The sequence below is a fragment of the Halichoerus grypus genome, chromosome 9 (genome assembly GCF_964656455.1).
Source record: "Halichoerus grypus chromosome 9, mHalGry1.hap1.1, whole genome shotgun sequence".
Classification (NCBI taxonomy): domain Eukaryota; kingdom Metazoa; phylum Chordata; class Mammalia; order Carnivora; family Phocidae; genus Halichoerus; species Halichoerus grypus.
In genome coordinates this window covers 105,553,123-105,576,272 of record NC_135720.1, presented here as the reverse complement: position 1 = coordinate 105,576,272, position 23,150 = coordinate 105,553,123, and the positions used below count along the sequence as shown (strand labels likewise).

Sequence of the window (23,150 nt, the reverse complement as noted above, 5' to 3'; positions counted from 1 at the left end):
AACATGCTCTTCTGCTGCCAAGGGTCTTAACCTGCCAACACCCTATGGCAGGCAGATAAGTTTTGGGGGTAGGGGTGACAACTGCCGTAAATGCGAAGCAGCTGGCCATGTCTTCTACCAGATGGAGGTGCTAAGAGCCCCCCTTGAGGTGACCGCTACAACAGTGTTTTGGGAGGGAAAGGGCGAAGCTATTTCAGTACGCAGGACTTCAGGCCAGACCTGGGCGCTCCAACTTTTTGCCTGGGTTTCTTCAGATGGTACTTGTACCAAAACACACGGTGACAGCTCAAAATGATCTCTCCATAAAGCACCAGGGATGCCCCCCTCCCTTTTTAAGTTGGGGAACCTCTTTTTCAAGCAACATTTTATGCAAAAGCCCAATACGTAAAGCAGATCATAATGAAACCCATTAATCACAGTTTGACAGAGATCTGTAAGATCCAAAAGATCTAGATTTCTCATCAGAGGCAGTTTTTATTTCAAGTCTTGCTCATGGCTGGAAGCTGACAGAGGGAACTGTTTGTCCATTCTAGTATGTTTTGGGTGAACATCCATTTCTATAGCAGGAATTCCTGGTTTAATTTGAATAACTGAATGGCAGGGTAGGGGAGCGGGAATGGGTGGTGAAGCAACAGCTATTTTTTATAGTAATTGCAAGACATTTCTTGGAAGTTCTATTTTTATTATTTTCTGTAACCTTTAGTGCAGTGATGCCAAAAGGAAAAGGCCCAGGACCGTGCAGGCCGAGTCAGACAGACACGAGCTCCAGCAAGGCCAACTGACACCCTTCTTTTCATGAATGTCACAGCCGAGGAATGCTCACTGGCCTGCTTACTCACAGCCAGGCCCAGGCAGAGGTTATGGCTGGGAACGAAGAGATACTGTGGGGGCTGTGATGGTGAGCCAGCACAAAGCTCCAGAGATGCGTACAGGGTTTAGGCAACTCTGGATGTCTCTGGCTTTAACTTCTGACCACTGCCTCGCTCTGTGTGTTCTAGCCATGTGAGACACCCCTCTCTATTCCCTGGATACACCTCTTTCCTGCATGCCGCAGCATCTTGTACCTGCCTTTCTGTCTGCCCAGAAGGCTCAATATCTTCTCTTGCCCCCAACCTGATGAGCTCCTTCCTACTTATCCTTCAAGTCTCTACTACGAGGCAGTCCTCTGACTCCTCTCCAACATGGGTGATGTTTCCCAATAAACACATGGCCACTTTCCTTCCCAGCACATATCACAGGATTGCATAGTTATTTGCTAATGGGAAAAATGAGTTAAAGCAGCATTCGAATCAAGGTAACAACTGGGAAACATGGTTTAGAATCTATTCCTTTAAGATTTTTGATTATATACATATAATATATTGCTAATTAAAGATATCTGAGCTTAACTGCTTTTAAGATTTATTTATTTGACAGAGACACAGCGAGAGAGGGAACACAAGCAGGGGGAGTGGGAGAGGGAGAAGCAGGCTCCCCGTGGAGCAAGGAGCCCAATGCGGGAGTCAATCCCAGGACCCTGGGATCATGACTTGAGCCAAAGGCAGACGCTTAACAACTGAGCCACCCAGGCGCTCCAAGATTTATTTATTTAAGAGCTTAACTGACTTAACATTTTTTTTTTCATACGTGAAAGCAGGAAAAGTCTGCTAATATCCTTCAGGTCAAAAAGACCATCGTTTATTTATCATCTAAGGCTCTGACACACCCCTCTACCTGGAAGGGTTAACAGTGAGAGGGGGGTGGCAGAGGGGAACAACTGCCTTGGAAGACCCAAGATAGCGAAGTCAATGCACTTGTTCCTAGAGACTCTGTAGGAGCTCCACAGAGAAACAGGCAGTTGAGGCGGTGCCAGGCGAGGAGGAGGTGACGGTGACATGGGCACCCCAACGCTGTTGCGGGAGTCCATTAGAGCTAAGGTAAACTTCAAGGAAAGAAAAGAAGGTTAGATTTCTTACCTAAAATTGCAGATTTCTCCGCTTCAAGCATATCCAGAGCCTTTGTGAAAGGCTCTGCCATCTTGGCCAGCATTTCTGATGCATATAAAGTATTGTGAGTTCTGCAAGAAACAAGGATGCTATGTGAACTTTTCCTCGTCAGCTGCAGAAGGAAAGAATGGGTTTCACCCCATAATTCAGTGATACTACACATCCACATAGATGGATCTCCTGGCCAACACTACTCCCCACAGGGTAAAGAAAATAAGATACAAATACTTAAATGTCTCCCTGGAAACGGGAATAGACTATTTGGCTGTATAGTATTCAACACCTAAAAGCATCACAATGAGAAGCAAATCCTGAGACAGCTGGATGATAGCACAATCTAAAGCCAGAAATAGAAATTCTTTTTTTTTTCAAAGACTTTTTTAAAATTTAATTTTTTAAAATAATTTATTTGACACAGAGAGAGCGAGCGAGCGAGAGAGAGCGCGCACAGCAGGGGGAGCAGCAGAGGCAGAGGGAGAAGCAGGCTCCCCGATGAGCAGGGAGCCCGACTCGGGACTCGATCCCGGGACCCTGGGATCATGACCTGAGCTGAAGGCAGATGCTTAATGACTGAGCCACCCAGGCACCCCAAGACTTACTTATTTTATTTTATTTATTTTTTATTTTTTTTTATTTTTAAAGATTCATTTATTTATTTATTTATTTATTTGACAGAGAGAGACACAGCGAGAGCAGGAACACAAGCAGGGGGAGTGGGAGAGAGAGAAGCAGGCCTCCCGCAGAGCAGGGAGCCCGATGTGGGGCTCGATCCCAGGACCCTGGGATCATGACCTGAGCCGAAGGCAGACGCTTAACGACTGAGCCACCCAGGCGCCCAAGACTTACTTATTTTAAAGAGAGGGAGAGAGAGCCTGTATATGCCACGCATGCAAGTGGGGCGAGGGGCAGAGAGAGATGGAGAGAGAGAATCCCAAGGAGACTCCAAAAGCCCAGTGCAGAGCCCAATGCAGGGCTCGATCCCACGACCCTGAAGATCATGACCTGAGGGGAAACCAAGAATCAGATGCCCAACCGAGCAACCCAGGCACCCCAAAAGGGAAATTCTCTTAAATCTGAGACAATGCCTGGGCACTCCCAGTTTGCAGACTGCCGGTGAGAAAGGAGGAAATGTCAGAGGCTCTGTGCTTTCACAGGCGGGAACACAGCAGGTAATGAAATGCCCTCACTTTCAGATGTCTGGTATTCATTCTAAGAGCCTGGACCCTACAATGCTCTGACAGTTGCTTCTGCCTCCTGGAAGAAGAGTCACAGTTCCCAACAGAAGACCAAAATGCCTTACCTGAGCAGTCCCTGGCTGTGTAGAACTAAGGAGCAATGACTATGGACCTGAGCTACCCGCCATCCACAGCTATCAGCCCCTCCTCCTGCCCACAGCAATGGCACCACCAACAATCTACAGCCAGAGAGTGTAACTACCTATTTTTCGTTTAAAAGTTAATTATAAAACATTTCAAACATAGGGAAAGTTACAAAAAAATAAAAATTGTACAAAATACAGAAGTTACAAAAAAGACACCAGCAGGGTTAAATATTTAAGATGCACACTGAACAGATCATTTCAGACCATGCTTATTTAAATTAAAAAACACTCAACACTTTTTTTTTTAAATCTAACCATGTACACTCAGTACAATCATTTCAACTTTTAGAATGCCACTTAATTAATTCTAGTTAATCTCCCCACCTCCCTGAGGGCTAGTAAGTTCGTTCCCTCTTCTAGCAATGAGCTTTTCTGCAGAGTTCTTGTGTACATGTGTGAGTTTCTCTATGATGGACAGAAACACGTAGAATTGCTGGATACTTGTGCTTTGCAACTCATGTGCTGCACAAGTCTTCTGGTCTGTGGCCTGACTTGCTTATACTAATATTTCCAATAGGCTTTATGCCCCGTTTTTTCCATTGTGGTAAAATACATATAAAATTTCTCACTTTTAAGTGTACAGTTCAGTGGTACTAAATACACTCAGACTGTTGTGCAACCATCACCACTATCCATCCCCTATTTTTTGTCTTATAAAACTGCAACTCTCGGGCGCCTGGGTGGCTCAGTTGGTTAAGCGACTGCCTTCGGCTCAGGTCATGATCCTGGAGTCCCTGGATCGAGTCCCACATCGGGCTCCCTGCTCGGCAGGGAGTCTGCTTCTCCCTCTGACCCTCCCCCCTCTCATGTGCTCTCTCTCTCTCATTCTCTCTGTCTCAAATAAATAAATAAAATCTTTAAAAAAAAAAAAAAAAAAAAACTGCAACTCTCTACCTATTAAACAGTAGCATCCCATTCCTCCCTCCCCCAGATCCTGGCAAGCACCATTTTACTTTCTGACTTTAGGATTGTGACCATATTCAGCATCTTGTGTAAGTAAAACCCTACAGGATTTGTCCTTCTGTGACTGGCTTATATCATTTAGCACACTGTCCTCAAGGTTCATCCATGTTGTAGCATATTGAAGAACCGTCTTCCTTTTAAAGGCTGAAAGATATTCTGTTGTATGTAAATATCACATTCATCCATCAATGGACACTTGGGTTGCTTCAACTTTTTTTTTTTAAGGTTTTTAAGCAATCTCCATGCCCAATGTGGGGCTCAAACTCACAATCCTGAGATCAAGAGGCCCATGCTCCTCCGACTGAACCAGCCAGGCACCCCTGCTTCCACGTTTTAGCTAGTATGAATGATGCTATGAACTTGAGTGTATAAATAACTCTTGAGACGCTGCCTTCAATTCTTTTGAGAACCCAGAACTGGAATTGCTGGATCATATGATATTTTTATTTTTTTGAGGAACTATCCAACTGTTTTTTGCAGCAGCTGTCCCATTTTATATTCTCACAACAGTGCACTCCCACAATTCTTATTAGTGTCTGCTTGATAGTGACCTGCCTACTCCTTAGGCTGTTACCTTCTCTTCAATCTTTTTTTTCTGTTCGTCAGCCTCATTAATTTCCATTGTCCTATCTTGACTTTAAAAAAATTATTTATTTTTAATAATCTCTACACCCAATGGGGGGGCTTGAACTCACAACCCCAAGATCAAGAGTCACATGCTCCTCTGACTGAGGCAGCCAGGAACTTACTTTCTTCTGCTCTGGAAATCTGCCTTTGAATCCCTCTAGTGAATTTTCATTTCAGTTATTGTACTTTTTCAGCTCCAGAATTTCTTTTTGGTTTCCTGTTAGGTTTTCTATTCCTTTTATAGATATTTCCATTTTGTTCACATTGTTTTCTTGACTTTCTCCACATCTTCTTTTAGTTCTTTGAGCATTTTTAAGACCGTTGTTTTAAAATCTTTGTCTAGGGATGCCTGGGTGGCTCAGCTGGTTAAGTGTCTGCCTTTGGCTCAGGTCATGATCCCGGGTCCTAGGATTGAGCCCTGCATGGGGCTCCTTGCTCAGCAGGGAGCCTGCCTCTCTCTCTCCACCCCCCTCGCTCTAATAAATAAATAAAATCTTAAAAAAAAAAAAATAAAGTCTTTGTTTAGGGGAGCCCGGGTGGTTCAGTTGGTTAGGCATCTGACTTAATTTTGGCTCTCGTCATGATCTCAGGGTCGCACTGAGCATGGAGCCTGCTTAAGATTCCCCCCCCCCCCGCACCCGCCCTTTCTCTCTCCGTCAGTTATGCATCTGCTTTCCACTCAGGCCGTGATCCCAGGGTCCTGGGATGGACCCCAGCGTCTCGGGCTCTCTGCTCAGTGGGGAGTCTGCTTCTCCCTCTCCCTGCTGCTCTGGCTTTCTTATGCTGTCAAATAAATTAATGGAATCTTAAAAAAAAAAAAAAATTCTCTCCTTCTTCCTCTGCCCTTCCCCCACCCCACTCGCGAATGCTCTAAAAATAAAGTCTTTCTCTTTTCTCTAGTAGGCTTGACATTTAGATCTTTTTCAGAGATAGTTTCTGTTGATTTATTTTTTCCTTTGAATGGGCATACTTTCTGTGCATGCCTTCTGATTTTTCGTTGAACACTGGACATTTGAGTCTAATGATGTGGTAACTCTGAAAATCATATTCTTCTTCCCCATACTGATTTTTTTGATTGTTGTAGGCTGTCTCTGGGCCAAAGATCCACTAAGGTATAAACTCAATGTTTTCTCAGGTCTTTTCTGAGCCTTTCCCTGGGTATGCACAACCACTTTTTAATTATCCCCATATATGCAGTTGTTCTGGAATGCCCTAAACTTTATTTTTTTAAAGATTTTATTTATTTATTTGACAGAGAGAGAGATAGCGAGAGCAAGAACACAAGCAGGGGGAGTGGGAGAGAGAGAAGCAGGCTTCCCGCGGAGCAGGGAGCCCGATGCGGGAGTTGATCCCAGTACCCTGGGATCATGACCTGAGCCGAAGGCAGACGCTTAACGACTGAGCCACCCAGGTGCCCAAAGATGCCCTAAACTTTAGTCTGGCTCACAAAAGGGGAAAAGTTGAAAAATGAAAGGGGAGGGTGTAAATGGCCTTTTAAATCTCCTGGATGTTACTTCAGCAGGAGGGGAGGAGGCTTGCAACACTGTCTGTGTCTGCACTGGTGTGATCAGAAGTAGCAATCAGTGATCAGAGCACAGATCTCCAATATTTAGTGAACTGGGGCCTTTTTGCCCACCCTGGTTCTACAAGCTGTGTGCAAGCTGCTCCAGGAACATGTGCACAGCTGCCTGCCAAGGGGCTGGGGGCTAGGTAGCTGCTATTGCGCTAAGAGCTGATACTGACTGGAATTACCCACAATTTACCATTCAAGTCTTCCTGTGGAAGTTGCAAGCCTTCAAGATTCCAGAGTTCCAAAATCAGATTCTGCCAGTACAACTGTTATCTAGATGGGGTGACAGATTCCTAGTGCTTCTTACTCTGCCATCTTCCTGGGCTTTAGTTTTAACGCAAACGTACTGACCTTCATCATGGTTTGTTCTTCTTGTGTCTTAAGAACTCATTCACTATCCTGATACCATAAATACAGTCTAGGAGTCTTTAGTGTATTAATCTATTTGAAACTTCTTTTTCTGTATGATGACAGGAAGGAATCCACTCCCCCGCCACCCCATCCGAGAAAGCCAACTGTCCCTGCATGATGCGTTAAATAATTTAGCTTTCTTTTTCACTGACTTACATTACTTCGGTCATTACTTCTGTCATAGATCAATCTGTCACACACACCCCAAGAGTCTACCTGGACACTTTTACCATTGCATTGAACCCATCATCACCTAAGAAAGATTTCTACTAAAAAATGACCAGTATCAGATTAATTTTATAGACCAGGAGTCAGAGAGTATATATTGGAGACTTAACCAGCCATATGCTTTCTCTCCTGAATATGCCACTCTGCTGCTGAAGCACAATAGCAGCCATAGGCAATAAGCGAATGAATGGGCATGGCGTGCTCCAATAAAACTTTATTTATAAAATATGCAGAGACCCATACTTGGCCCTTGGGCTGTGGTTTGCCAACCCCTGCTCTAGATCTAATTATTTATAAGAAATATAAACTAAAGTAGACTAAGTTAAACAGTGCTATGGAGATGCAATCAGCAAAATCCAAACTAGGGGAAACCGTACAAGTACAAACCTAGTTTTTTCACCAAATAAATTGAAAAGAAGACAGGGCAACTAACAAATTTAGACATCAAAGACATCTCAAACACTACGAACAGACCTAGTTTGGATCCTGAGTCAAACAAACAAAAAAAACCACCTAAAATATTTTGGGACTATTTGCACACTGATGGGACATTTGGTGATGTTAAGGAATTACTGTTACTATTTTAAGATCTAACAATGGATCGGTAGTTTCTTTTCTTTCTCCCAAAGATTTATTTATTTGTCAGAAAGAGAGAGAGAGAGAGACAGAGCAAGAGCAAGCGCGCATGCGCAAGGGGGCGCAGCAGGCAGAGGGAGAAGCAGGCTCCCCACTGAGCAAGAAGCCTGATGCAGGACTCAATCCCAGGACCCCGGGATCATGACCTGAGCCGAAGGCAGACACTTCACCAACTGAGCCACCCAGGCACCCCTGGATTAGTAATTTCTTATTTGTAATTTCTACATCTGTGTTTACAAGTGCTTTTATGCCTATCTTGTCCTCTTTGGCACTGTCAATGTCTAGTTTTGCCTCCTCTGTGGAAGACGGTATGAACTCCTTGTCTTACTGACAACTAAGCAAACGTATTTTGCCATTCATCTGTTTAAGTGTTTCAAAGAATAAAAGTAAATTCCTTTTTGATTAGTAGCACACTTTAGGACTAGATTTTTGTTTTTAGCTGGCCAGACTCTTAACTGGAGGGCTATGTACCATCTTCGGGAATCAGATGACGCACATTCTTATTCCAAACCACCTTCTGTACTGTTCACCAGTATCCCACTGGAATTAACGGGAATTCATAACCTATTTCCTTCTACAGTCCTGAAATTACACTGTACCTTCTCTCATTTACTCGTCTCTGTGATTCCAAAAGGCTGTGTTAAGTTTCCTGACCTGGGTTCTAGTACTTTGGAACATTCTGTTACCAAATAACTAGCTTTTGCTAACGTGAGGACGAGGCACAAACCAGTGCCTTATGGAGGCCCCCTCCAAGTTTTGTCTCATTCACAACAATCCTCTGGGGGTTGGTGAGTTTTATTCTCCCCATGTAACAGATGAAAAAAGGAAACTCAAGTAAGGTTGTTACTTTGAGTAGTTGCAGCACACTAGTTGCCAATGATTTTAAGATAGAGACCTTTCTGGGGGCCCCTGGCTGGCTCAGTCGGTAGCGCCTGAGGGCTTGATCTCGGGCTTGTAAACGTTCAGGCCCCACATCAGATGTAGGGATTACTTAAAAATAAAATCTTAAAAAAAAAAAAATGAAGAGTCTTTTGTGTTACTCTTCTAGGAAATGAGCACAACCTTGGGGGCACAACTGCATTAAGCAGCAGTTCAACAATGCTATTAGTGTGTGTCATGCCCATGGCTTAGTGACTCTAGGCCACACCTAGGCTCAGGGAGCTCAGATAAATTAAATAACGACCACAAGGTCACAGCTAAGGACGCAGTCTTCTCTACCCCTGCCTTGGTACAGGAAGAGGGCTATGACCCTAGTGTGCATATGTGTGTATCAACCCCCACCTTGTTTCTAAGTGTGCCATCCTCTTGCTCACCTTTGCTCATGCTGTTCCCCTCACCTTTCCTCTTCTTTGCCTCAATTGGCTAATAAACCTTCAGACTTCAACTGCATTGTTACCTGACCCTCCATTCTCTCCATCAGAGTTAAATGCTCTCTCCTCAATGCTCCTGAAGGCTATTTAATGAAGCCATCAAAGATTTACCTGCTATCCTATGGTTTACAAAGGGTTTTCAGAGCAATGATTTCATTTGGTTCTCACAAGAATGCTGTACGTTAGTAAGAACTGATGTTTATTGAAGAAACACAAAGTCTAGTTTTGGTATTAAAGCAGCCTTAGAAAATGGCTGAGATTTGAGAAAATACCTCAAATAAATAAATAAAATCTTAAAAAGTATATACAATTCAGTGCTATTTAAGATATCACAATGTTGTCCAACCACCAGCTCAACTTTTTTTTTAAAAAAAAGTTGATTTGAGAGAGACAGTGAAAGAGAAAGAGTGCGCACGCACGTGAGAGCATACAAGCTGGTGGAGAGGGAGAAGCAGGCTTCCCGCCGAGCAGGGAGCCCAATTCGGGACTCGATCCCAGAACTCTGGGATCATGACCTGAGCCGAAAGCAGATGCTTAACTGTTTGAGCCACCCAGGCGCCCCTCAACTTTTAATATGTGAAACTTCAGGGAAGTTCAGGGAAGGACAAGGGCCAACGGCAGGTCACACCCTCCATCCCCCCCCCCCCCGCCCCGCCCCACCCCATAGTCATTAAGGAGGAACAGTGAAGTAGCAGCAGTTAATCTCCATTTCTCCCTTCCTCCAGCTCTGGCAACACCAATTTACTGTCTCTACGGATTTATCTATTCTAGATATTTCACATAAATGGAATTATACAATATGTGGCCTTCTGTGTCTGGCATCTTTCACTTAGCATAATGGTTTTGAGGTTCTTCTACATTATAGCATGTTAACAATACTTCACTCCTTCTTATGGCTGAATATCTGAGTTTCCACTGATTTGCTATTGTGATAGAGTGCTGGCAGAACATTCGTCAGCAAGTATTTGTGTACCTGTTGGCAATTATTTTGGGTATACGTGCAAGAGTGGAAATGCTAGGTCATGTGGTAATTCTATATTTAAATTTCTGAAAAATTAACCATTTTCTTTTTTCCATAGCAGTTGAACCATTTCACGTTCCTCACCAGCAATGTACGAGGGTTCCAGTTTCTCCTCATCCTTGCCAAGTTATACAATTTTGGGGGGGTGGGGGCAGGAGGTGGTGAGGCACAGAGGGAGAAGGAATCTTAAGCAGGCTTCACACCCAGCATGGAGCACGACACAGGGCTCATTCTCACGACTGGGATTATGACCTGAGCTGAAATCAAGAGTCAAGACGCTTAACTGACTGAGCCACCCAGGTGCCCCATAATTTTGTTTCTTTTTTAAAGATTATTTATTTGAGAGAGCAGAGCGAGCGAGAACACGAGTGCGGGGAGCGGTAGAGGGAGAGGGAGAAGATACTGGGCTCAGTCCCAGGACCCTGAGATCATGACCTGAGCCAAAGGCAGGCACTTAACTGACTGAGCCACCCAAGCGCCCCATAATTTTGTTTCTTAAAAAATTATTATTACTATTTATTATAACCATTCTATTGGGTGTGAAGTGATCTCCTGGTTTTTATTTGCACTTCCCTAATGTCTAATGATGATGAGCATTTTTTCATGGGCTTGTTGGTCAGTTGTCTATCTTCTTTGGAGAAATGTCTATCCAAGTCTTTTGACTGGGTTTTTGATTGGGCTGTCTATGTCTATCCTTATGGCAGCACCAAATTAACTTGATATCTGTAGCTTTGTAGTGAGTTGAGATTGAGAAGTTTGAGTCCCCTAACTTTGTTCTTTTTCAAGGTTGTTTTAGCTTTCTGGGGCCCCTTACAATTCCATATTAATCTGAAGACCCTACTTTTCCAGTTCTGCAAAAAAGTCCATTGGAAATTGGAATTTTAGTAGGGATTGCATTGAATCTGTAGTTTGCTTTGGGTAGTTTTCCATCTCAACAAAATTAAATCTTCTAATTCATGAATATGGGATGCTTTTCCCTTTAGATTGTTTTTAATTTCAGGAATGTTTTGTAGCGCTCAGTGTATGATGTCTTTCTTATCCTTGGTTAAATTTATTCCTATATACTTTATTCTTTTGATGCTATTATAAATGGAATTATTTTCTTCATTTTCTTCTGGTATTATTCATTGCTAATGTACAAAAACAACTGATTTTTTATGTTGATCCTGTATCTTGTAACTTTGTTAAATTTGCTTCTTACCAGTAATATCTTTTTCTGTGAGTTTGGGGGATTTTCTATGTCATTTGTGAATGGAGATAGTTTTACTTCTTTTCCAATTTGGACGCCTTTATTTCTTTTTCTTGCCTTAATTATCCCTCTGGGACTTGCAGTACACAATGTCGAATAGCAGTGGAATTGGGCATCCTGTGTTTTTGTTTTTTAAAGATTTTATTTATTTATTTGACAGAGACATAGCAAGAGAGCGAACACAAGCAGGGGGAGTGGGAGAGGGAGAAGCAGGCTTCCCGCCGAGCAGGGAGCCCGATGCGGGAGTCAATCCCAGGACCCTGGGATCATGACCTGAGCTGAAGGCAGACGCTTAATGACTGAGCCACCCAGGCGCCCCGGAATTGGGCATCCTTGTCATGTTACTGATGGTAGGGGGAAAGCTCTCCATCTTCCACCCCTGAGTAGGATATAAGCTATGGATTTGTCATAAGAATCATTTTTCATTTTGAGCAAATTCCCTTCTACTCATAGTTTGCTAAGTGTTTTTATCATCAAAGGGTGTTAAATTTAGATTTTTGTCAAATGCCTTTTCTGTGTCAATTAAGATGATCAGGTGGGTTTTTTCCTTTGTTCTATTAATATAGTGTATTACACTAGTTTACTTTCATGTGCTGAAGTACTCTTACATCCCTGGGCTAAATCCCACTTGTCATGGTGTATAATCTCTTAATCATGCTGTTGGATTCAGTTTGCTCCTATTTTGTGAGGCCATCCAAAACTCTGCCTTAGCCTTTACCTACACTGCTGTGTGGAGGCCAAGAATAGGTAAAAGGACCCACTTACTTTGAAAAACTGCAATTTGCCATCTATTTTTAGTTTCTTTTTTTGACAGAGAGAGAGAGAGAGAGAGCACCCGTGCACAAGCAGGGGGTAGGGCAGAGGCAGAGGGAGAAGCAGACTCCCCGCTGAGCAGGGAGCCCGATGTGGGACTTGATCCACACTTGAGCCACCCAGGCGCCCCTGCCATCTTTTTAGTTTCTAATTTAAGTCTTTGTTGGTGGTTTGGGAAGATGGCTAATACTATGAAATGATCTCTGATAAAATCAGTTCTTACTGAGAAGAAATTCAGTCTTAAATCTGACAGGGAGCAGACAAGCTGTTTCTTTATCCTTTAATTAAGTGTGATTGTGACCTCAAGACATAATTTAATGAATTTAAAAAACAGGTATTGTTTTTTTTTTTTTTTTTTTTTTTTTAAAAGATTTTATTTATTTATTTGACAGAGAGGTAGCGAGAGCAGGAACACAAGCAGGGGGAGTGGGAGAGGGAGAAGCAGGCCTCCCGCCGAGCAGGGAGCCCGATGTGGGACTCGATCCCAGGACCCTGGGATCATGACCTGAGCCGAAGGCAGACGCTTAACGACTGAGCCACCCAGGCGCCCAAAAACAGGTATTGTTAACACATCCTTGGTCCAACATACCTGACACTACAACAGAATCTTGTATTCCTTCTGGTCTCCCCTCTCCTCCTGCTCAAGAAGATGATGGTACCCTGGGGCTCTATCTCTAACTCACAAGCAGTGGCAGGAGGACTCAGAGTATACATTGTTTCAATATCTCTGATTTCTAGTCAGGTGCTTGTAGCAGGGACATCCACAACTACTAATGTTTAGGCTCCTAAAATATCACCTTTCCTGACACACTTGCAAGGCAGGGTTCTGTGCTTCCACATTAAGAGAAAACTAGTTATTGCTCGGCAAAGAAAAAGACAACCAGGTAATAAAAGTTTCAAGTTTTACATGGTCTGTACCTATGTGAAATTTTCTCAGTAATAACAGCTGCGTATAACCATGATGCTAAACACGAGTTCACACATATAAGATTTCAATAAAATATATAGAGGACATACAGATACAACGTAACAAACTTCAAATTAACAGAAAAACTGTTATCATTCTAAACAGACGATGATGACAATGCACCTCTTGAGAACCCGAGTTCTGCTCCCCACATCTGTCCTCCATCTGACCCCCTAGGAACATTATCCAACAGAAATATAATATAAGCCACATAAGCCAATTAAAATTTTCTAGCCAGGGGCACCTGGGTGGCTCAGTCGGTTAAGCGTCTGCCTTCAGCTCAGGTCATGATCCCAGGGTCCTGGGATCAAGCCCCTGCGTCTGGCTCCCTGCTCGGCGGGGAGTCTGCTTCTCTGCCCCTCCCCCTGCTCCTGTGTGAGTGCACGTGCGTGCGTTTGCACGCTCTCTCTAATAAATAAGTAAAATCTTTTAAAAAAATAAATAAAATAGGGGCGCCTGGGTGGCTCAGTCGTTAAGCATCTGCCTTCGGCTCAGGTCATGATCCCAGGGTCCTGGGATCGAGCCCCGCATCGGGCTCCCTGCTCCGCGGGAAGCCTGCTTCTCCTTCTCCCACTCCCCCTGCTTGTGTTCCCTCTCTCGCTCTCTCTCTCTCTGTCAAATAAATAAATAAAATCTTTAAAAAATAAAAAATAAATAAAAAATAAATAAAATAAATAAAATCTTCTAGCCAGCCAAGCTTAAAAAAACAAAAAGAAACAGGTTATATTAATTCTATTTAACCCAATGCAGCAAAACAAACAAAAAACCCCAAAAAACTTCAACATCAATATAAAAAATTATTAACAAGGTATTTTATATTCCTTTTGTGTACTAAGTTTTTGAAATCTGATGTGTATTTTACACTTACAGCTTATCTCATTTCAAACTAGTCACAGTTCAAGTGCTTGATAGCCAGCCACATGTGGCTTGTTAGTTATCAGACTATCTGACAAGGAGTTAAAACTCACAGCTCCAACACCCAACTGTTGGGAATGTAAATTAGTACACCACTTTAGAAAACTATTTGGTTCTATCTGTAAAACGGAAAATATGCATACCTCATGAACCAGGAATTCTACTCTTATATGTAGGATTCTATTCCAACCCAAAAGAAATTATGCATGCCCCAAAAGACATTTACAAGAATGCTAACAGCAGCATGGCTGCACTATCTGTAACAATAAAATGCTGGAAACTATTGAAAAGTCCACCAATTCTTTTTTTTTTTTTAAGATTTTATTTATTTGACAGAGAGAGACACAGCGAGAGAGGGAACACAAGCAGGGGGAGTGGGAGAGGGAGAAGCAGGCTTCCCACGGAGCAGGGAGCCCGATGCGGGGCTCGATCCCAAGACCCTGGGATCATGACCTGAGCTGAAGGCAGACGCTTAACGACTGAGCCACCCAGGCGCCCCAAAAATCCACCAATTCTAAATGAATAAATAAGTGACCGAGTAATTACACAACAGACTACCATGCCAGCAATGCGAATGAACAAACCACAATGACACGCAATAACTCGGATGACTCTCACAAACATATTATTGAGCAAGAGAAGCCAGACATGAAGGCATACATGCTTCGGACTACATTTATTAAAACTCAGAAAACCAGGCAAAATGTGGAAAGGTCAGAATAGTGGTTACCCCTGAGGGGCAGGTAATGACTTGAAAGAGGTGATTGCTAAGGTTGTTTGTTGATCTGGGTGCTGATCGCAGGGATGTGTCTCCTTTGTGAAAATTCAGCTACATGCACTCATAATTCCTGTCCTTTCCTTAGATCTATTTGTGCCCTTACATTATCCTTCAAGATAAAAGTTACTATAAAAACAAGACAAGACTCTAATAGCTCCAGATGTACATTATTCAAAGAATCAAACTGCTCCATAACTGTGGTGAACATTTTTCAAAATATCTTCTGATTGACTTCGGGATTTTCCAAAACACTGAACTCTTAGAAAAGTTAACAAGATGGCAACCATACTATTCTTGTGGTTTCGCCCAACCGGGAATGAACTTTCTTTCCAGGTCTGGGTTCCCACCACATGGACTCTGGCCACAAGCCTAAAAAGACAGTATGTTGCTACCTGATTCCATCACTTTCACTTTTCTCTAAGCTACAGAAGAACCTTCTGGTTTTAAAAACATCAATATGGAAGCAAAAATTTTCTTGACTAAATATTTACTACCCTCTCAATATGCAAACCATACTTCTTTATTGAAATGTCTTTCTTCCTTTTGAAATCAGAACAAAATAAGGCCTTTTTCCACAGATCCCCAATGACCACTCTTTCAGACACTCCAGCTCCCCAGTTTGGTCAACCTTAACTTAAACACTTGGATTCTTAAGCTGATGATCTAGGGAGTCTGCTTCTAGTACAGCGTCCCAGGGACATGAGTAATTTGGTTCGCTCAGTTGAGATGCTGCTCTTCCACCCTGGGTAAGAGGCCAAAACCCACTGGAACAGAGCTCTAACCTGTAACTCAGAAATACTATGAGAGCTAAAAAAGAATCAAGGGGCGCCTGGGTGGCTCAGTCAGTTAAGCGCCTGCCTTCGGCCCAGGTCATGATCCCAGGGTCCCGGGAAGAAGTCTCGAGTTGGGCTCCCTGCTCTGCGGGGAGGCTGCTTCTCCCTCTCCTTCTGCCCCTTCCCCTGCTCGCTCGCTCTCAAAATAAATGAATAAAATCTTTAAAAAAATAAATAAATGAAATAAAAAAGAATCAAACCTTGCTTTGGCCAGTAAGAACTGAATTCTAGCCACTGCCTACTTTTCTCTGTAGCGTGTCCCTGAATCATCAAACACCTCAGGTAACGAACAAGCGTAGGCCTGGCCCACTTCCACTTGAATACATTAGTTGATGTGATTTGTAACAGTGACTCTGAACCTTTAATGTAAGCACAAACCACCTGGAGATCTTGTTAAAAATGCAGATTCTGACCTAGTATGTCTGGGGTGGGGTCCCGACTCTGCATTTCAAACAAGCTCTTAGGTGATTGTTGCTGCTGGTCTGAGGACTCAGCTTTGAGAATTAAAGACCTAGGAAACGGAGGTGGAACACGTATCATGCCTTCCTTGGGCATGATCAGCCACTGCATGTTTGGTCCATTGGCGGGTAGAGTTGTTATTGATAAATTCAGATGAGCTCATCTGAATATCAGAGAAGCACCACTAAGAAAGCAACTGTCCTGCTCCCAATGAACAACTCCTTTAGTGGCAAAAATTTGGACAAATAAAACCTAAAGTAAAAAGTAGGGATAAAGTATAAGGAAGTAGGAGAGGAACATAGAGGAGAGGCTCCAAATGAGAAAAGCCATTTGGGGATCAGCCGTCATGTGTTCACTTGGAATGCAAGACTTAAGCGAGTGAGGACTACTGTTATTTTTAAAAAAAGGGATCCCAGTCGAGAAAGAAACAAGAACTAATTCCTCATTTACTAGCCACTGTGACCTGAAGAAATATCAACAGATTACACTTTTGAGATTCTTAAGGTAAAAAAAAATAAAACAACAGAAAAACCATTATTTCAACTCACCTTATAAGGGCAAGCAAATTGTCAAGAAGTTTCAGAATCTGTTCTGTGCAGGGGTTACGGAAGATTGGATTTCCACTGGGCGTATAACCCACCACGAATCCCCCAGCTTTGGCTTCTTCTAGGTCAGTGGGCCAGCAAGTTCGTTTCACAACACCCAGAATGCTATATACACAAAAGCTCATCTACAGAAAAACGTAGAACAAAAGGTAAACATAAAGAGGAAGAAAAATCAAAAGTGTTATTACACATATGCAAGGTTATAGCAAATGTGATACCACAGGCCAGAGAGAAGGAAAGGACCCCGCCCCATTCTGTTCCTTCTTTTAGGGTCAGTCTAAGAGGGGTCCTTTCATTGCCATCTTCTGCATCAGTGGTAGGCTCTTGAAGTTTCCTTTACATGAGGCTGTCCTTCCAAGGGCTGCAGTGACCCTCTTGCAGGATCCCAATGAAAAGGTGGCCTGGATGCTGCTTCACAACCAAGTGCTTAGACTGCCAACATTTCGTCTTGTTTTTGGCTGACCTTGGACCCTCCAGCCTGTCTTGACACCTCTTGCCATAATCCTCACTCATGGTACTCTCAACCAACCTACTACTTGCCAGGTTAATTTAATAAGACTTCTGCCATACTGGAGCCAGGAAGAATGCTTATTTGAATAGCACAGAACTGAAAATCTCAGGTTTACAAGTTAGACCACCTTTAGGACACTACATGCCAGACAGCAGTGGCAGGAAGGACGCACACTGCTGACCCAATTCCTCATTATACAGTTTTCGGAGCTATTTAGGGATCCTTAAAGCCAAAATAATGACTTCAAATAAAAGACCATCTGCTCTGCTGTGGGAACTAACTCAAGAATTCAAAACTAAAGAAAAGAAAGGAGAAACTTAGGGAAGTGGAGACTCCCAGATTTCTCACACACGCAGGAAAAACATAAATCTGTAAGAGACTCTACAAATGGTTAACACCCTACTCCTACCTGCGGCCACAGCAGTGCCCCATTCCCAGGAGAGGCTTACTCACCCGTGCGCGGTTTAGACCACAGGGATCCTCCGGGCCTGGGTCACAGCTCTTCCGATCGGCGCCCACGTAAGCAATAAAAGCATCAACATCTGACAGCACTCTGAAGGTTGGAGTGGGAAAGACGAGTCATACCATGATTCGAAGCACAGACAGTTTCTTCCACAAAAGCTAATAAGCTATGATTATTTGGCCCCAAAGAGCACTTGTTACGGTGAGAGGAATTTAATCATACTGCCTGCTGTCATGTGAAGGCTGAAACTTCTCTTCCCACTTCTGAAATGTCACTAATAAAAAGGATGCAGGCTTGAGAATGCTACATGGGCACAGTGAGTGTGTGACGCCTACTTCGCGTGGCCCCTGCTGGCCGTGCTCATGTGTCTACGCGGGCCGGCACTACAATACGGACACTGCAAGCGCTCTGCGGCCTCCCAACCGTACTGCCCACCTCTACTCACTTCTTCCCTCTCCCTACACCTCGGAACTCAAGATGACAGTCTCAGCAATTAGAATAAACGACTGCTTTTGGAGAACTTCAGATGTCACCGATGGGGCCATCACACCTTGACATCCTTACACTGCCACCCGGGGCAGCTCTTCAAATACAGAAGGGGTGCTCCAGTGCAGTGAGGGTCTGGGGCAAAGGCTCTCCTCTACCTGTGCATGTCTTCAGAAAGCCAGATGCTGGCCACTGGTGCCATCAGCTCCTCTAGGAACACCTTCTGACGCTCGTAGTTCTTGAACTGGTTGCTAATGAGAACCAGGGCTTCCATGAGGGCACACTTCTCCATTTGTGTCAAGAGTAACTCATTGGAGAGGAGTTGTTTCACATGGTTATAAAGCATGTCAAGATTGGGCTGCAGATTACAAAGAAAAAAACCCAAAGGTGGTGAAGGTCTGATTTTTAAGGAGAGGTGGGTCACTCAAGGAAGGTGGAGAGAGAATCAAGGCATTCCTAGGAAGGTCAGGCCTATAAGACTGTCACTTAAGTAATTTAGTTGTAACGTTGTTCTTTTGCCTAAACAAGTAAGGCAATTTAGGCAGAAGGTGGTTCTTGTCTCGGGTGTTTGGGTAACTGTACTGTCCCATGCTACAACTGTGAAAACAATAGGTCTTTTTTTCTATTTCAATTTTATAGTATATTCACAGACAAAGATTAGTTTGTTTATATATGTTAGGGAGACACGTAACTGCTGTGTATTCAGAGAAGAAATTTTTGACTAATTTCTAATCTGGAATAGTGCTAAATTTCCTATAGAAACCCTCCAAAAAAGGTTGGGATTTGCATCTGGCTTCTCTCAAGATTAGGCACACCATTTGGCAGTAAACATCACATAGGAAAGATGTGTACACTGACAGGAAAAACTTGGTCATCTACATGGAAAAGAACTACTCATTTCGAAGGAATATATTTGCATTTTTAATTCCACTACTAAGGAGGAGAGGAAGAAGGCATCAACTCAAGAACGCTTATTTGAAGCAAAGCTATAGTTCCTAGTTTTCTATTTACGTGAGGTATAATTAGGGCTGGATTTACAGAGGAATGTAACTAAACTTGACAGGTCTCAGTGGCTACCTGGTTTGAGGCCAGCAGCTTACCAGTACGAGCTGGGGGTAGTCACGACAAGTCTTGATGATGGAGGAACAAGCGTGTCTCCTCACATTCCTCACTGCCCGGGTTCTGGGGGCCTGGGAAGACATAGTCAACAAACCTGGAGCCACTTTTAATAAAATTTACAGATGCTGCATAGAACACATAAAATACTTCCTTCAGAGGCAAATTCACAATTTTCACAATGTGGGAGTTTAATGGAGTGACACTTATAGTCACCATGAATCCACATGTTCACTGTTTTCGCCTTAGAATATCTCTGGTACAAAACACTGTATCATGTGACCATCTCCTGCCTTTACTAACCCCTTCTACCTATAAAAAAAAAATCTAGACTTAGGTGTTAGGCATTCATACTTTTGCTCTCCAGAAGTTAGGATTTGTTGGTTGATTTAATGGTCTTACCTTACTTTCTTCAACAGTTTCAAAAGTGACAGATGAAAATAGCTAAGGGTAAGAAAGAAAAAGTCACTCATCAGGACCAAATGCATAAAATGCTTTTAAATAGTAGCTTGCATCAAGTTTCCAATAAAATCTCGAAAGTGTAAACAATATACTAACAAAAGGGTTTTCAATTGGTGTTACGAAGTTTCAGATGCTCATTTTCTCAGAGAACTCTACAAGAGGCTTGAGATTCACAACTTTACCATCAAATATTTTACAAAGGCGGAGGTCACAGAATCCCCGAACAATCCAAGCCATCAGCCAAACACTCAGCCATGGTGATACCCTCTCTGATTCCACTGTGTCACTTCTCACGGACTTTTTTACCTAATACAGCATGACTACTGCGCTAGTCACCAGGATAGAATTATACTCTAACAAAGGTCTAATCAAGAAACCCAATGGACAGACGCCTGGGTGGCTCAGTTGGTTAAGCGTCTGCCTTCAGCTCAGGTCATGATCTCAGGGTCCTAGGATCGAGCCCCTCGTTGAGCTCCCTGCTAAGTCTGCTTCTCCCTCCCTCTGCCCCTCCCCCCATGCACTCTTTCTCTCATAAATAAAATCTTAAAAAAAAAAAAAGAAAGAAAGAAACCCAACAGATATTTCCCAGTTCTTAGAGAATTTCTGTTGCAACAAATGAGTCTACCTTTTTGAAGTTCTACTGACCTTTGTAACACAACATTTTCTCATTTCTCTGGCTGTATCTTTATTCTTCTTTGGAGAATTCTCATTCTTTGCCCCCCCCCCCATGATGACAATCCCCAGGGTTCCCTGCTTGAGCCACATGTCCAACTCTACATACACATCACCCTCTTTCCTAGGGCTTCACCTCTGCTCTAGGCACTTCTATGATGATGCCACCTTAATATTGTAATTTTCCAGACTCTAGACCTTTAACCTCAAATAGCCAATTTATTGTGAAGTATCTTCTCGTAGATATTCTACATACACTTCAAATGTAGTATTCCTAAACTGAACTCATCCCTCCTTCCTCATTCTTACCGATTCCATTATTTTCACTCAGGTAGTTCTCTACTATTCACCTAAACTGGAAACCCAAAAACGATCCACACTAACCATTCCTTTTACAAATCCCCTTCGAATAAACTGAGAGCATATTGATACCCTCTTTAGGTATTCTTTTCCACTTCTCAGGATACTCGTCTATTAATTATAATGCCACATGGGTACAACAACTGTTTATGTAATTTTATTTCCAAACAGAACGCCTGAAGGGTAAGTAAGGCTAATAATCCACTGTAAATACTGAATAGTTGATGAATGAATAAATGACTGTTTATCAGCTTGTCTCAAAGACTCTCAAAAACAATCACAAAAAATAATTAGTTCAAAAATACCCAAAGTTTACAAAGGAGATGGAATTTACCTTAGAGAAGACCTGGGGCAGGAACTCTGGTCTGTAGGTGACAAATGGAAAGAGTGCTGAGACATTAGTGAGGACACAGGACAGGATGAGAGGATCCTTGGTGTCAAAGTTCAGGACCATTTGCAACAGCTCTATTCCATCATTAACAGGAACTGCCTGTAATACAGACAATGAAAAAGGACGTTGACATGGCTGATGAGCACTTTCGGTAAAATTTCCTTTAGGATTTGGTTTATAAATATGCAATATGGTTACCACATATGGTTTTATATACTGCTTTTTAACCTGAAAATTCCAAGCCCCTTACCCCATGTTATTAAAACTTTTCCTAAATGATGCTACCATGTGCCATCTTAAGGATGTAGCTCTTCCTACTACTAGAAATTGAGAATGTTACTAGTTCTTTACCTATTACCAATAGTGTTAATACATCTTTGCAAAAATTTTTTGGCTACATTTTCCATTATTTCATTTGAGGTAGAGACTTTTGGGGACAGCGACAGCTGGAATTACTGAATCAAAAGGTATGAATATTTCTAAGTCAAATTGTTTTTCTTCTTTACAGGCTGTATCAATTGATTCTCTGTCCACCAATATATGCCCTTCTTACCATGTTCTCAGTAGCAATTTTGAGTTTATTCCCTAAAATCTTTGCAGTAAGTTAAATAATGAGTTTATTTAAATTTGCATTTCTTCACAATTACTAATGAGGAGTGAATTTTTTGCGTATTTTTTAACTACTTTAGTTTCTTTTCTCTATATAAATCTCATCTTTTGTCTTTTTCTCCACTAGATTCTAGTGTTATTAATTTACATATAAAGAAAAAAACTTATTGCGAAATATTCCAGACCTTTAGAAAGGTGTAAGCAATACTTTAACTCTCCATGCGACCACTTTGAGATGTACAATGTTACCGACAGAGTGGTTGCTTTGTGTACGTACCCTCCTCTTCAGACCTAGAGGTGGCCACTATCCTGAATTTGGTGCTCACAATTTCAAGGACTCCATCATTTCTGTATACTCTGCCACATATGTACATATTCCTGGTTACACAGAATTGTGTATGTTTACTTTTGTAGCTTGCTGTTTGGGGTCACCATCATGCTTATGAGACTCATACTTATTCATAGTATATCCTAGTTCCCTTTCACTGCTCTATAAACATATTATCATTTATTCTGTACAATCTACGGAGGATTATTAAGGTTTTCATTGGCTCAACACATAAGGATTCTATAGAATGTTGGTTGCTCAGTGCATATGCAGGGGTTTCTTCAGAGTACAGACTTAGAAGTGAAGTTGCTGGGTTATAAGGCTAGGCATCTTCAACTAGATGTCGTCAAATTAGTCTCCCAAGTTGTGATATCAATTGTACTCAAAAAGCACTATTTAGGAAATACAAGTTTTTATAGTAAGAATATTAATCCCATCATATTTATTGCAAATATTGTTGCAAGTTTGCCTTTCAAAGTTTATTTTATGATATCTTTTTTAAAAAAGTAGTTAAACCCATTCACTTTTTTGTGATTACTTCCATTATTTTTCAACACAGGGACCTTTCCTCAAACAGTTAATTTTCCCTAATGCTATTTATTAAATGACCCAATCCTTCTCTATTTCTTTGGGATGCTTATATATGCTCCAGGTTGTTTCTGGGCTATTCTGTCCCAGTGAGCTGCATCTAATGTCAGTACCACACTGCCTATAAAATATCGTACCTTCATATCTTGCTATCTGAGGCAAATCAATCATCGTCTTCTTCAAGATGTGATCCCCCCCACCCAAAGTTATTCCCTGTATTAATCCATTGTTAAAGTAAGTCTTCTGGAAATATAAGCTAGCAGCTCAGCTAATGCCACTACAAATGAGAGGAATGGCTTTTCAGAAAACTCTTAGTGGGCGTCTAGGTGGCTCAGCCGGTTAAGTGTCTGACT

General features: G+C 42.3%; 1 protein-coding gene across 2 annotated transcripts in view; it reads right to left on the bottom strand.

The window, feature by feature from the left end:
• The window catches only part of XPO5 (exportin 5), a 51,498-nt gene that overhangs the window by 6,647 nt on the left and 21,701 nt on the right, over window positions 1-23,150 (bottom strand). For both annotated transcript variants that reach the window (XM_036123976.2, XM_036123977.2), the window contains 7 exons: window positions 21,216-21,371; window positions 19,790-19,831; window positions 19,372-19,461; window positions 18,430-18,629; window positions 17,776-17,875; window positions 16,755-16,936; window positions 1,956-2,056 (listed from right to left, as the gene is read on the bottom strand). In XM_036123976.2, the coding sequence (XP_035979869.2) occupies window positions 1,956-2,056; window positions 16,755-16,936; window positions 17,776-17,875; window positions 18,430-18,629; window positions 19,372-19,461; window positions 19,790-19,831; window positions 21,216-21,371 (871 nt within the window). The remainder of the gene's footprint in view (window positions 1-1,955; window positions 2,057-16,754; window positions 16,937-17,775; window positions 17,876-18,429; window positions 18,630-19,371; window positions 19,462-19,789; window positions 19,832-21,215; window positions 21,372-23,150) is intronic.